This window comes from Prionailurus viverrinus, chromosome B1 (genome assembly GCF_022837055.1).
Source record: "Prionailurus viverrinus isolate Anna chromosome B1, UM_Priviv_1.0, whole genome shotgun sequence".
Classification (NCBI taxonomy): domain Eukaryota; kingdom Metazoa; phylum Chordata; class Mammalia; order Carnivora; family Felidae; genus Prionailurus; species Prionailurus viverrinus.
Genome location: NC_062564.1, coordinates 130,847,180 through 130,859,338, shown reverse-complemented (window position 1 = coordinate 130,859,338; position 12,159 = coordinate 130,847,180). Strand labels below are relative to the sequence as shown.

The 12,159-nt window shown below is 33.4% G+C and overlaps 1 protein-coding gene across 3 annotated transcripts in view; it reads left to right on the top strand.

Moving 5' to 3' along the window:
• The window catches only part of CCSER1 (coiled-coil serine rich protein 1), a 1,330,630-nt gene that overhangs the window by 496,019 nt on the left and 822,452 nt on the right, over positions 1–12,159 (top strand). For all 3 annotated transcript variants that reach the window (XM_047856870.1, XM_047856871.1, XM_047856872.1), the window contains one exon: positions 7,924–8,001. In XM_047856870.1, the coding sequence (XP_047712826.1) occupies positions 7,924–8,001 (78 nt within the window). The remainder of the gene's footprint in view (positions 1–7,923; positions 8,002–12,159) is intronic.

Below are 12,159 nucleotides of genomic sequence, written 5' to 3'. Positions count from 1 at the left end.
GGCAATTGGGAGCTCTTTCACATTGTCTCTTTGACATGCCCCATCCTTTTATCTTGTGAGCATTTCCTTACTTTCTGGAACAACAAGATGGTGTAGAAGTATCTAGTACATCCTTTGCCCCATCCCAGGAATCTTCTCCAAGGAGCCATGGTTCCTTTTATTAGAAGAAACTAATGTCTAAACACTGGGCATTAATAAAGAATATTTTATTTAATAAAATTAGCACATTTTTCTCCAGTATCAAAATACAATATGGGAAAATACAATATGACTTATATAAAAAAACATTATCAATACTTGTGAAAAATTACTCATTTTCATGGATAAAAAAGTAACTCCCTGCGTGCTTGGCTGGCTTGGTAGGTAGAGCATGTGACTCCTAATCTTGGGGTTGTAAGATTAAATCCCACACTGTGTGTAAACATTACTTAAAAAACAATAAAGTAAAATGCATTAAAAAAAATAACTCTCAGGGTGCCTGGGTTGCTCAGTGGTTAAGGGTCTGACTTCAGCTCAGGTCATGATTTCACGGTTTGTGAGTTTGAGCCCCACTTTGGGCTCTGTGCTGACAGCTCAGAGCCTGGAGCCTGCTTCAGATTCTGTGTCTGCCTCTCTCTCTGCACCTCCCCTGCTCATGCTCTGTCTCTCTCTCTCTCTCAAAAATAAATAAACATTAAAAAAATGTTTTAAGTTAAAAAAAAACCTAATATGTGAATTGATGAAAAAAATTCCAAAATTGAATTTTATTTCTTTTTTTAAATTTTTTAATGTTTATTTTTGACAGAGAGAGACAGAGTATGAGTGGGGGGGGGTGCAGAGAGAGAGGGAGACACAAAATCTGAGGCAGGCCCCAGGCTCCGAGGTGTCAGCACAGAGCCTGACACAGGGCTTAAACCCACAGACCGCAAGACCATGACCTGAGCCGAAGTCAGACACTCAACCGACTGAGCCACCCGGGCGCCCCCCAAAATTGAATTTTAATTTAATTTAATTTAATTTAATTTAATTTAATTTAATTTAATTTTTGAAAATTATTAAATTTATATATTTATTTTGAGAGAGAGAGAGCTAGCAGGGAGGGGCAGAGACTCTGCCCCTCTCTTCTCTCTAGAAGAGAAACCCAAGCAAGCTCCATACCATCAGCATGGAGCCTGACACAGGGCTCAAACCCACAAACTGCGAGATCATGACCTGAGCCAAAACCAAGTGTTGGATGTTTAACTGAGCCACCCAGGCAACCCTGAATTTTAATTTTAATTTTTATGTTATTATATAAATGGCTGACTTGACAATTATATAGCCATCTATACTATCAAGTATAGATCATTTCTGAATCAGCTGAGAGTTCATTACTTCATGTCAAAAGGAAGAACAGAGTACTGTTTTTCAAGGCTATTTCAGTGAGTTCATTTTTTAAGTAATAAAATAGTAGAAGCTTAAAGAAGATGTGACATTCAAAGTATCAACATTCTTTTCTGGTTTAATAAGTATTAATGAATGATGTCTCTTATCCTTTAATCTCTCCATTTCTTTAGTGACAGTATATTGAGTTAAAGCCTTCAACTGTTCACCTTGGTCATTAACAGTTCAGCAGTGTCAGTTGAGAGTGATTAGATTTTCTAGCCAAACATTTTAAGCACTGTTTATAGTAACAGATAATATAACATTCCCCTAAATTGTGGTCTGAAAGTTAACCTGGGAGAAAGTCGTTATTATTGCAACAGTATGTTTCTTTCATTATTTGGGTAAGAACACCTGCTATAATTTGTAAACCCTACTGTTCATTTTCTGGATTTTTTAAAATAGAAATACTGTTTTAATATACTTCTATTTTGTTTGTTGTTGTTGCTGTTTTAAAGGTTTTTTTAAATTTATTTTTGAGAGAGAGAGAGAGAGAGAGTGTGTGTGTGTGTGTGTGTGTGTGTGAGAACGGGAGAGGAACAGAGAGAGTGTGAGGGAGAGAATCTGGAGCAGGTTCTGCACTGTCAGCACAGAGCCCAAAGCAGGGCTCAGTCTCACGAACTGTGAGATCATAACCTGAGCCGAAATCAAGAGGCAGATGCTCAACCAACTGAGCCACCCAGGCACCCTTACTTATACTTTGTATACTTATTTTTGTATGTTTATTTTTTCCATCAGCAATAATCTCTAGTAATTCTGGCATCAGTGTTGATAGTCAGCGTAGATACTAGATTGTTAGTCAGAGCTGGTACCAGATACTGGAGTCTGAAAATTGCATTGAGTCTGAAATTTGCTACTTCTGGCCTCTTTGTAAGTTATCCTTGATAATTCATATGTATATTTAAGAATCATCTCATAGGACCCAAGGAAAGTTCTAGTCAGCCTCCTGCCATTGTTTTCCTCTTATGTCGCAGCTCTTAATATGCCTCAGAGGCATGGTATTTGCAGAACTTCTCTAGATGCTTAAATCATTTTTTATTCCATTGAGAAATTTGAACAAGAAGATCATATTGCTCATCTTACCGCTTAGAATTTTATTTAAAATAGCTTTTTCCATTTCTACTTGCACCCTCTTTTTTCCTCAAAGATGAGTCAACTCCGAGATGATAGACACATTGCTTTTCTTGCCATTTCTATTATCCTTCCCACCTAAAACTTTACTTCTCTCTCCTTCTCCAGTTCCTCTGCCCAGGAAGTTCCATAATCGCCAATTCTGATGAGAGTCTCATGTATTAATTTAAAATTTTCGGTATGTTAGCAAAGATTTCTTCTCTTCCCTCCACAAACCCACAAGCAGATAATATCTCCACGTTTTTGCTTATTGTGATTAAACTGTGTGAAGCTACTGTTAACTATCAGATTCCCACCAAATGAGTGAATTGGTTAAATGCTTGAGGTAACTTGCTAAATACAAATTAAGTTTTGTGAAAGTCTTTTGCTAGATTGTGTACAAGTATTAATGTTATTTGATGTTTCTTGTACAACAAGAAATTGCAAAAGCATTTTCAAAGATTAGAATACTAACTATGCTGTTTTTGGGCCATGATGTTTGAACTGAAAGTTTAGTAGCTGGAAACATAAGTAAAAAAATAGATATTTGTGGACTTGAAGTTGAACAAGGTTTCTCAGGTGAATCACCAAAAGTATAAACCATAACAAAACAAACAAAAAAACAAATAAGATGGAAATCGTTGGTTCTTTTGAAGACAGTATTAAGAAAACAAAGAAATAAGCCAGAAACTGTGTGAAAATATTTATAATACACATATACAACAAATAATTTATATCCAAATAACCCACTCAAAAAGAAAAATAGATGAAATAGTTTAACAGACTCTTCACAAAACAAGATATACTAATGGTCAACAAACACATGAAAGATGTTCAAAATCATTAGTTATCTATGGAAATGAAAGTTAAAACCACAGTGAGCTACCATTAAACATCCCTTGAATGGCTAAAGTTAAAAAAAAAAAGACTAATACTACCAATATTAGTGAGATAAAATGCAAATTGAAGTGCAATGTTTTATAACCCTTTAGAGAATATTTGTCAATTTGTTATGAAATTGGCATAATAATGGATATAAATTTACCACAGGACCCAGGCAATTTCACTGTTAGGTATTTATCCAAGAAAAGTGAAAATGTATGACCACAAAAAGATAGATAGATAGATAGATAGATAGATAGATAGATAGATACACACACACACACACACACACACACACACACACACACACACACACACACAAATGTTCAGCATGGCTAATAGTTCCAGCCTGGAGACAACTCAAACTGTACCAACAGGTGATTGAATAGACAAATTGTGGTTTGCCCTTAAATACTACCTGACGTTTAAAAGGATGGATCCTGAAACATGCAACAGCATGACATGATGCATTTCAAAATCATTTTGCTGAATGAGAGGAACCGGGTGTAAAAGAGTTCATAAAGTACATTTCCATTTATGTGACATTCTGAGGAAGGCAAAACTAACCTATAGAGATACAGCATATCAGTGTTGCCCAGAACCAGGAAAGGGGGTGCCATTTGAATGCAAAGGAGCATGAGGGAACAGTTTGAGGTGATAAAAATGTTCTAGATCTTGGTTTTGTTAATATACATTTGTGAAAAGTCACATAACCACATTTAAAAGTTGCATTTTAGTATAGGTATGTTATACTTCAGTAAAGTTGATTTAAAGAAAAAGATGAATTGGAGGTGAGGGATGAGGTAGTTTGTGAAGTTAGGAGATTTATATAATGGAAACAGCAACAGCAAAGTGAGTAGTTTCTTCAAACCAAGATGAGTAGAAAGAATTCTGGAGAACAATATACATGAGAAGAGGGTGATATTCACTAGAATATCTTTGATAGTCTCACAGGTCTTGTCTAGATTTTATTATTAAACTTACAAGTCACACGAAACATTAAGCCCAATTTGGAGAAAAATAAAAAAAAAAAAGGACTTGGCGTATATGCAGTAGAAATAGAAGGGTGAGGGAGGTCTACCAATTGGGGTGGACAAAACATTTTGAGTATAGGAAAAATATTAAGTTCATATTATTTAATCACCCTAGTGTTGGAAAGAAGCAAGTATCTATTGGACTTAGAACCAGAAAACCAGGTTTTTAGGACACTTGTTAGAATTAGGATAGATGTCTTATATCAAGAACATCTTGTGCATTCTGTACTGGGTCAGAAAGCCAAAGTGTGTTAAATGAGAATTAGGAGACTGTTGTTGTTGTTGTTGTTGTTGTTGTTGTTGGGATGATTTGTTTATTTTACAGAATAATTCTTCTGTATTCCAAAGATAGTCACTTTCACATTATTGAGAACCAGCCATTTCCAAAGGCTCTGAAATATATCAATAGCAGATGAAGCCATCATTCTAACAAAATATTTTATGAAGAACATTGTGAATGAACATATAGTGTTAGCTTTTAAAAACTTCAAAGTAACTTAGGAAATACTTTGTTAATTTGTATTTAGATATGCAATTGCATTGGTATTGCTATTATTAAATGAAGGAGTAAATTAATTAAAGTATGAAGTATGGATAAGATTTATATCTGTAGGGTTTATACCATAATATCAGACACAGTATCTAAAAGTGTAAGCAAATTGGAATGGCATCTAAATTACAGGTCACTTGACAATTAAGTGCAGTATGGCAGATGTTATATAAGATTGATTTGTATTTTTAAAACATTTTTCTCAAGATTCCCTAAGAGCAATAGAATTAAAGTGTCATACTATAAGATGGATTTGAAAGTTAAAGCAGGAACACAGTTTTCTCTAAGAATGACATTCAAATAATCAAGGTTAGATGACGCAGATTTTGAAGTCTGCTTTCCAACAGTGCTTAGAATGACACATTTTATTTCTGGGAAGTTGTTGGAGACCTCAACCCTAAAAGAAGTTAACCATGAAGCTTGATTTTGGCATATGTTCTTACGGAAGTTCAAAAATCTTCCATCTGCAAAAATGTGATACAGGCGTTTAAATTTTCACAACTGAATGTCATCTTCTGTCTTTTGAATATATGATTTGTTAAGGGTGTGATACTTTAATATGCTTTGCAGAGTATCAATAGTTCAGGGAAATACCAGATAATTCAACTGTATATGACCTGTGTTCTATTACTTGCTTAATTTCTCATGAGAAATCTAATGAGAGAAACAGTTCACAAGTCTTGTTTTTTCTAGTGCGGGGGAAAAAAAAGTTTCATTTTTTTTTAATTTAGAATCTTGCAGTAAATTCATTCCTAAGAAAGCCTTTGTTTCTCCATTACATCATATAATCAGATAGTGAAAGTCAGCATTTCAGAATATTCCCTGATTTTGATCAAATAATGGACAAGAAGCTCTGAATAAATTTAGAAATTAAGTCAGTAGTCAATTCACTTCAATTATCTAGTGTATATATTTTCCTGCATATATTTTCCTGCTTCCTTCAGTAGATTATTGTTCAGGTTTTTACCTAATATCCTCTGTTAGACATTTTAGGTCAATGTGCAGTTTTACATCAATTTCTGACGTAGGTGCAGTAAATGGTGTATAAAAATTATACTGAATATCTTCGTTCCTATGCTTATAGTTCTTACACATTGCTGCTGAACTAGAGTCAGAAATAATACCACTTGAAGGATATTTTTTTTTTAATTTTTTTTTCAACGTTTATTTATTTTTTTGGGACAGAGAGAGACAGAGCATGAACAGGGGAGGGGCAGAGAGAGAGGGAGACACAGAATCGGAAACAGGCTCCAGGCTCTGAGCCATCAGCCCAGAGCCTGACACGGGGCTCGAACTCATGGACCGCGAGATTGTGACCTGGCTGAAGTCGGACGCTTAACCGACTGCGCCACCCAGGCGCCCCGAAGAATATTTTAAATGTATCCAATTTATGGTACACCTGAATCATATGAATTGAAAATGATCTCATGAGTGGAAAGAGACTCTAAGAATTGTAATAGTTGCAGCATCTTGTCTTTGAACATGTTCTTTTTTGGAACTTAAGTCAGCCAAACTTGTATGCTTATTCCTGTATCACAATCAAAATTAATCTGTTCTTTTGCTTTAATCTTTACTACAAAATGTTCTGTATTTGAGTGCATGCACAGTTGGTAACCAAGCTGGAAAATGTTGCTGTGCATTCTTTTCAGTGTTTTATTTGCTTATCTACTTAAATGGAATAATTACCCTGAGAGAGTGAGTTAAGGGTATAGTAACATAACTTCTGTTGCTCCCTATTATCAGTATTTTTTCATTCTTTTAGAAAAAATAGTGATAAGCTTGGGGGGGGGCTAAAAAAATTTCTTCTTATTTAAGAAATGTTAATTGATTACATTTTTACAGGACTAAAAGAACAACATTATCAACATTCCAATAATTCTCTTTTTGCATAAATCCTTTATTCAAACATTTTGTTTGTTTGTTTGTTTAGCAGTATATAAGAAAGATTGTAAAATTTCAGGGGCTATGAATATGGGAATTTAAAAATGTAATACTTCTTGATTTTGCTTTGCAGCTTGATGACAGATACCGTTTTCATAATGAATAAAAACTGGAGACAATTATTTAAATCTTCATTAAATAAAAGTGAAAATACTTTTATTTTTTTTTAATTTTCGTTTACATTTATTCATTTTTGAGAGACAGAGGGAGGCAGAGCACAAGTGGGGGAGGGGCTGAGAGTGAGGGAGACAGAATCTGAAGCAGGCTCCAAGATCTGAGCTGTCAGCATAGAGCCCAACGTGGGGCTTGAACTCACAAACTGCGAGATCATGACCTGAGCCGAAGTCGGACACTTAACCGACTGAGCCACCCAGGTGCCCCAAAATGAAAATACTTTTAAAAATAACATTTGAAAATCAGCCTGGAAGACATCAAATAGCAACATAGTAAATCATCACAGATATAGTGTAACTTTCAAAAAAAGGTAAAAATCTCAAGTAAGCAAATATACTTTCAAATACTGCCCTAGCACAAAAGATGATCATTGTATTTAATAAAATTCTCTTGGAATGTACATTAAGAAGTCATAATTAGACTAATTTTTTCAGATAACTATTTCTAAATGATGAATGATTCAGTATATAATAATCATTCAGATTTTTCTACGCCCATGTTTAATTTATTTTTTTATATGAGGAGGGATTTGATTTTAAATTAGAAATAACAAAAATAACTACCCAAATGCATCTTTTTTTAATGTTGTTTATTTATTTTGAGAGAGAGCGTGCACTGCTTGAGCGTGTTCCACGAACCAGGGAGGGAGAGAGAGAGAATCCCAAGCAGGCTCCCCGGCTGTCAGCTCAGAGCCAGATGTGGGGGGTGGATCTCACAAACCATGAGATCATGACCTGAGCTGAAAGTAAGAGTCAGGGTCTTCAAATGACTGAGCCACCCAGAGGTCCATCTAAAATGTATCTTTTTGATTAAATTGTGTTTTCCTTGCAGAGTGCCGATATGAGCCCAGCAAGTAGCACAGCTTCACTTCCTGTTAGTCCTCTTACTGAAGAGCCCTTGCCTTTCAAGGTAAGATAAATGAATAAATAAATAATTTAAAAAATTATGATATTTTTAGTATAATAAAATAGTTCATGGTTGAGATAAGGTGAACTGCTTTAATATAATGATCTAATTTCAAATGGTAAAATCTTTGTTTTTTTCTGTTGTCATTTTGGTTAGTAAAGGAAAGTCAAGGTTTGGAGTAAAAGTTCATACTTTATAGAACACATCATTTGCCTTGCATGTAACAAATAGGGATTTCTTTCTAATAGTTTGATGTCACATGAATTAGAGGTTTCAAATCTTTTGCGTATCTTAGTTTAAGCAATAGATTTAGAATGAATTCTTTCGCCCTCATTGATTAGTTAAATTTGCATTTGCTGTTTAAATTTTCATTGATGACTCTAGGTCATAATTAATGAAATATGCAATTTTTACAAATAAAAATGAACAAAATCAAAAACTGAAATATGGAATCATTCCTCTGAACACATTATATTTTAAAACTATTTAAGTAAATATGTAAATATGTAAAATATGTATATTTTAAGCAGTATGGTTAGTAGAATTCTTCAGTTTGGGAGACTATATGCATTTTAAGTGAGACATCATTTTCTCGTTTTGCTGTTTAAGATTTGATGTATCTCTTTAAACCAAAGCTTGCAGATCAGCTATTTTATGTTTGTTTCAAGGGTGTTTGAATTTCATCAAAATTGTTATAAAGAAAGACAATCCTTAAGATCATGGCAGAAAACACTCGGAAGGTTGGGATTTTACACTTACATGCAACAGTTTCAGTTTAATTTGGTTTAAAGACTGGTAGATGTACATTTTGTGATGTATTATGATTTTCATGATTTTTGGATTTTATCATAAAATGTTATTGTGTTTTTTTTCTTTTTCATGTGAAAAGTATAACTTACTCAACTTCATATTGCTTATACCTAGTACAGTGGCTGGCATTGATTTCCATACACTAAGTATTTGCTGTATTGTTAAAATGAAAATAATAGAAAGCTATGAATTTCATTGCGTGCTTTTAGCTTTCTGATTATAGATGCTTTGTATCTTAATGATGGGCAATAATAATTAAAAGGTTTTATATCAGAGAATGGTTAAATACTGTTTAGTATTCTGATTACATTGTTTATTGAGAAATCTTTATTATTCTATGACAAAGAAGAAAATGCTAACACTTCAAAGTTTAGTGTTACTTAATGTTTCCATCTTATGGCATATGGGACAAATTTACAGAAGAATCATATCTTTAACAAGATTTTAATTGAATTCTCAAAGCATTACTAGAAACCATTTTCTCTTTTTAATATATTGATAATGACTATACTCCTTGAAAATTAATGTATTTTTTAATGGAGGTAAAAGAAAAGGCCAGATATATTCCAAAATGTGCTGACACAAAGCTAATATAAATATAATTATTTTAGTTAGTTTCTCGACTGCTTCTAAGAGATCAATAGTGTTCCCATGTTAATGTGTGTAAGTGGTTTTATAAGCAATTAAAACTTCTAAGTGCTTATAATATATAATATTAGCTTTTGGTAGCCAATGTAGTTATAATGCCTCTTAATTTACTTCTTTTGTGAAAGGAATATTATATGTATTATTTCATCATATATAAAAAACATCCTCTAATATTTAAAGGTGTCTAAAATTAGAGTTTGAAATTATGAAATAAAGCTCCTGCATTTGCTTATTCACCACTGTTCTCATCATTCCCTATTGTAGTCATGTCTGAGCATGAAAGCATTTGAGAGTATCCCTTCATAGAAAAAGATGTATGATATGCACAATTCTCTATGTACACTACAGTAAACTCACAGACTTCCCAGTCACACTCTTGATGTTGAGATATTTCTAAGATTCCAGGTTTACATGATTGTGCAGACAACTATTATGGGTATATATTTGAAAACAATAGGTAAATGTATAATCTCTGGTTTTGTTTTGTTTTTGTTTTTGTTTTTAATAAAGCATTCAGGGTTACATACACCAGCAGTCTGTTACCTACCACAACATCATTATGGAAGGGCCAAGGTATAACTAATTTTGCATGGGTGGGAATAATATTTTATCAAATAACCATAATAGAATTGTAAAATTTCAAGATCACTCATCTGAGAGTGTGATTTGAGAAAAGAGAGACAGAGAGAGAGAATAGGCTGCTTAACTGTAAATTACAATGTTTATGTTTCTTTTCATATAATAACATTGAACCAAGTTGACATTAACTTTGATGTGTCCATTCCAGCCTATTCTACCTTTTTTCATCTGCCATTCTTGATTTCTCTCAACCATCTAATTACTTCCAATCTACCCTACCTCCTTTCTTTGCTCAGATAGATATTCCACACCGAATGCCTTGGGGTCGCCAAAAAATACTGTTCTTTCATAAGATGATCCTTTTAATTTATTTGTAAGTACACAGTTATTAGCAGCCTCAGTCCATTCCCAGAACTAACAGTCTTGAAGCTGAAGCTGGCTCACTACTAGTGACCCCTCCATAAGAGTACACTTTATTATGGGCCATGTTCCTTTTGTCAACCACACTTATTCCGTATTTAAAAATTTATTTGTACTCTAATGAAGCGTGATTGCTAGATTTTAGTTCCTTTTTTCTCCAAAAGAAAAGCATCTTTTCTTTAATTAGATATTTTAGCAAAAGGTATTATCCTCCCGTGTGCCTTTATTCTTACCCTGTGATAAATTCAATGGCTAGAAATGAATTCAACTCTATTTTTCTTTACACTCTGCTTCAAGAATGCACAAAGGCATTAAAGAATACCCTCCATTCATCAATCTTCAAATCCAAATATAAACACAGTTTACTCATTGCCATTCTTGGCCCATTAAGTGCTGCTTTTCTGTGATACTTGGGTTCCTGAAGTGTCTAATGAGATTGGATATCCAATGCCTAGAACATACAATACAGCCACCCTCTCTAAGGCCCAGCCACCTTCTCCAGGAGCTGACCCAGAGTGGTGCTGGTATATTTCCCAAGTCTCCTCTCCTTGTGAAATCCAAAATTCTTAGATTCCTTTTATCCTCAGAAATCACCATTTAGTCTAGACTAGAGAAGTTCCTTTTTTTTTTTTTTTTTTTTTTTTTTTTTTTTTTTTTTTTTTTCAAATTTCCCTTGGGGATTTTCCTTTTTTTGTTTAATCAGCCAGGGCCTAAATCTTCTCAATGTACTTTTTAGAAACAGAATTGAGGAAAGTAATTTTCTGAACTGTCTGAAGATTTTTCTTACCTCACACAGACCTTACTTTGAGAAGCATAGAGCCACATTATTGAACCAAACGTCAGAGAGATGGAATTACAGAAATAAATTAATGTCTTAAAAAATTAATCTTGTCATGCAGTGCTGGGATATTAGGAGAAGAAATGATGCTAACTCCCCTTGACTTTAGAGCCTAAACTCAGGATTTAGTAACATGTAGTAATAAACATAGTTTTTTCTCACTTATATAAATAGTGTGTTGAAAAAAAAAAATAGTCCCAGAAAATACACTTATCAACTATTTGGATGAATTATTCTTTAAATTTGTTTGTCTACAGTTTCTATAATGATCATTGATTTCTACTTTAAAAGCAATGTTTATTTTTAAGAGAGCAGAAAAGGAGAGTTGAGAACATTAGAGGCAATCTTAGTCTAGTTAGGAAATTACCTGGAATCAGATCTCAGTTTTGATACTTTCTAACTATATGACCTTGAGCCTGTTACCTAGTGTCTTGATTTTCCCATCTACCAAGTGGGAACAACAACAAATTTTTCTTCATTGCATTTTTATAACATTCAATAAGTTAATAAATAGAAAGTGTTTCAAATAATGCATAGTATGAAGTATATATATGAACTATTATGTTTTGTAGAACAAATATTTCTAAGGCAAGAGGTTCTGTATTTTATAAATCACATGAAGCAGAATTATTTCCATTTAATCTCTTGTCCTTTATTTCCAAATGTGAGAGTAGTAACGTGCTTTGAACATAAATTCTTTACTTTGCTGAAGAATAGTATTTAATATTCATTTCTAGAAGTCATGCTATTTATTTTCTACCCTTGAGTATTCAGATAAACTCATATATCAGATTCCTTATATGAAAAATAATTAATGGAAATGCTCATTAATTATGAGGGAGAAGGAGTAAATACAATAATCTGTC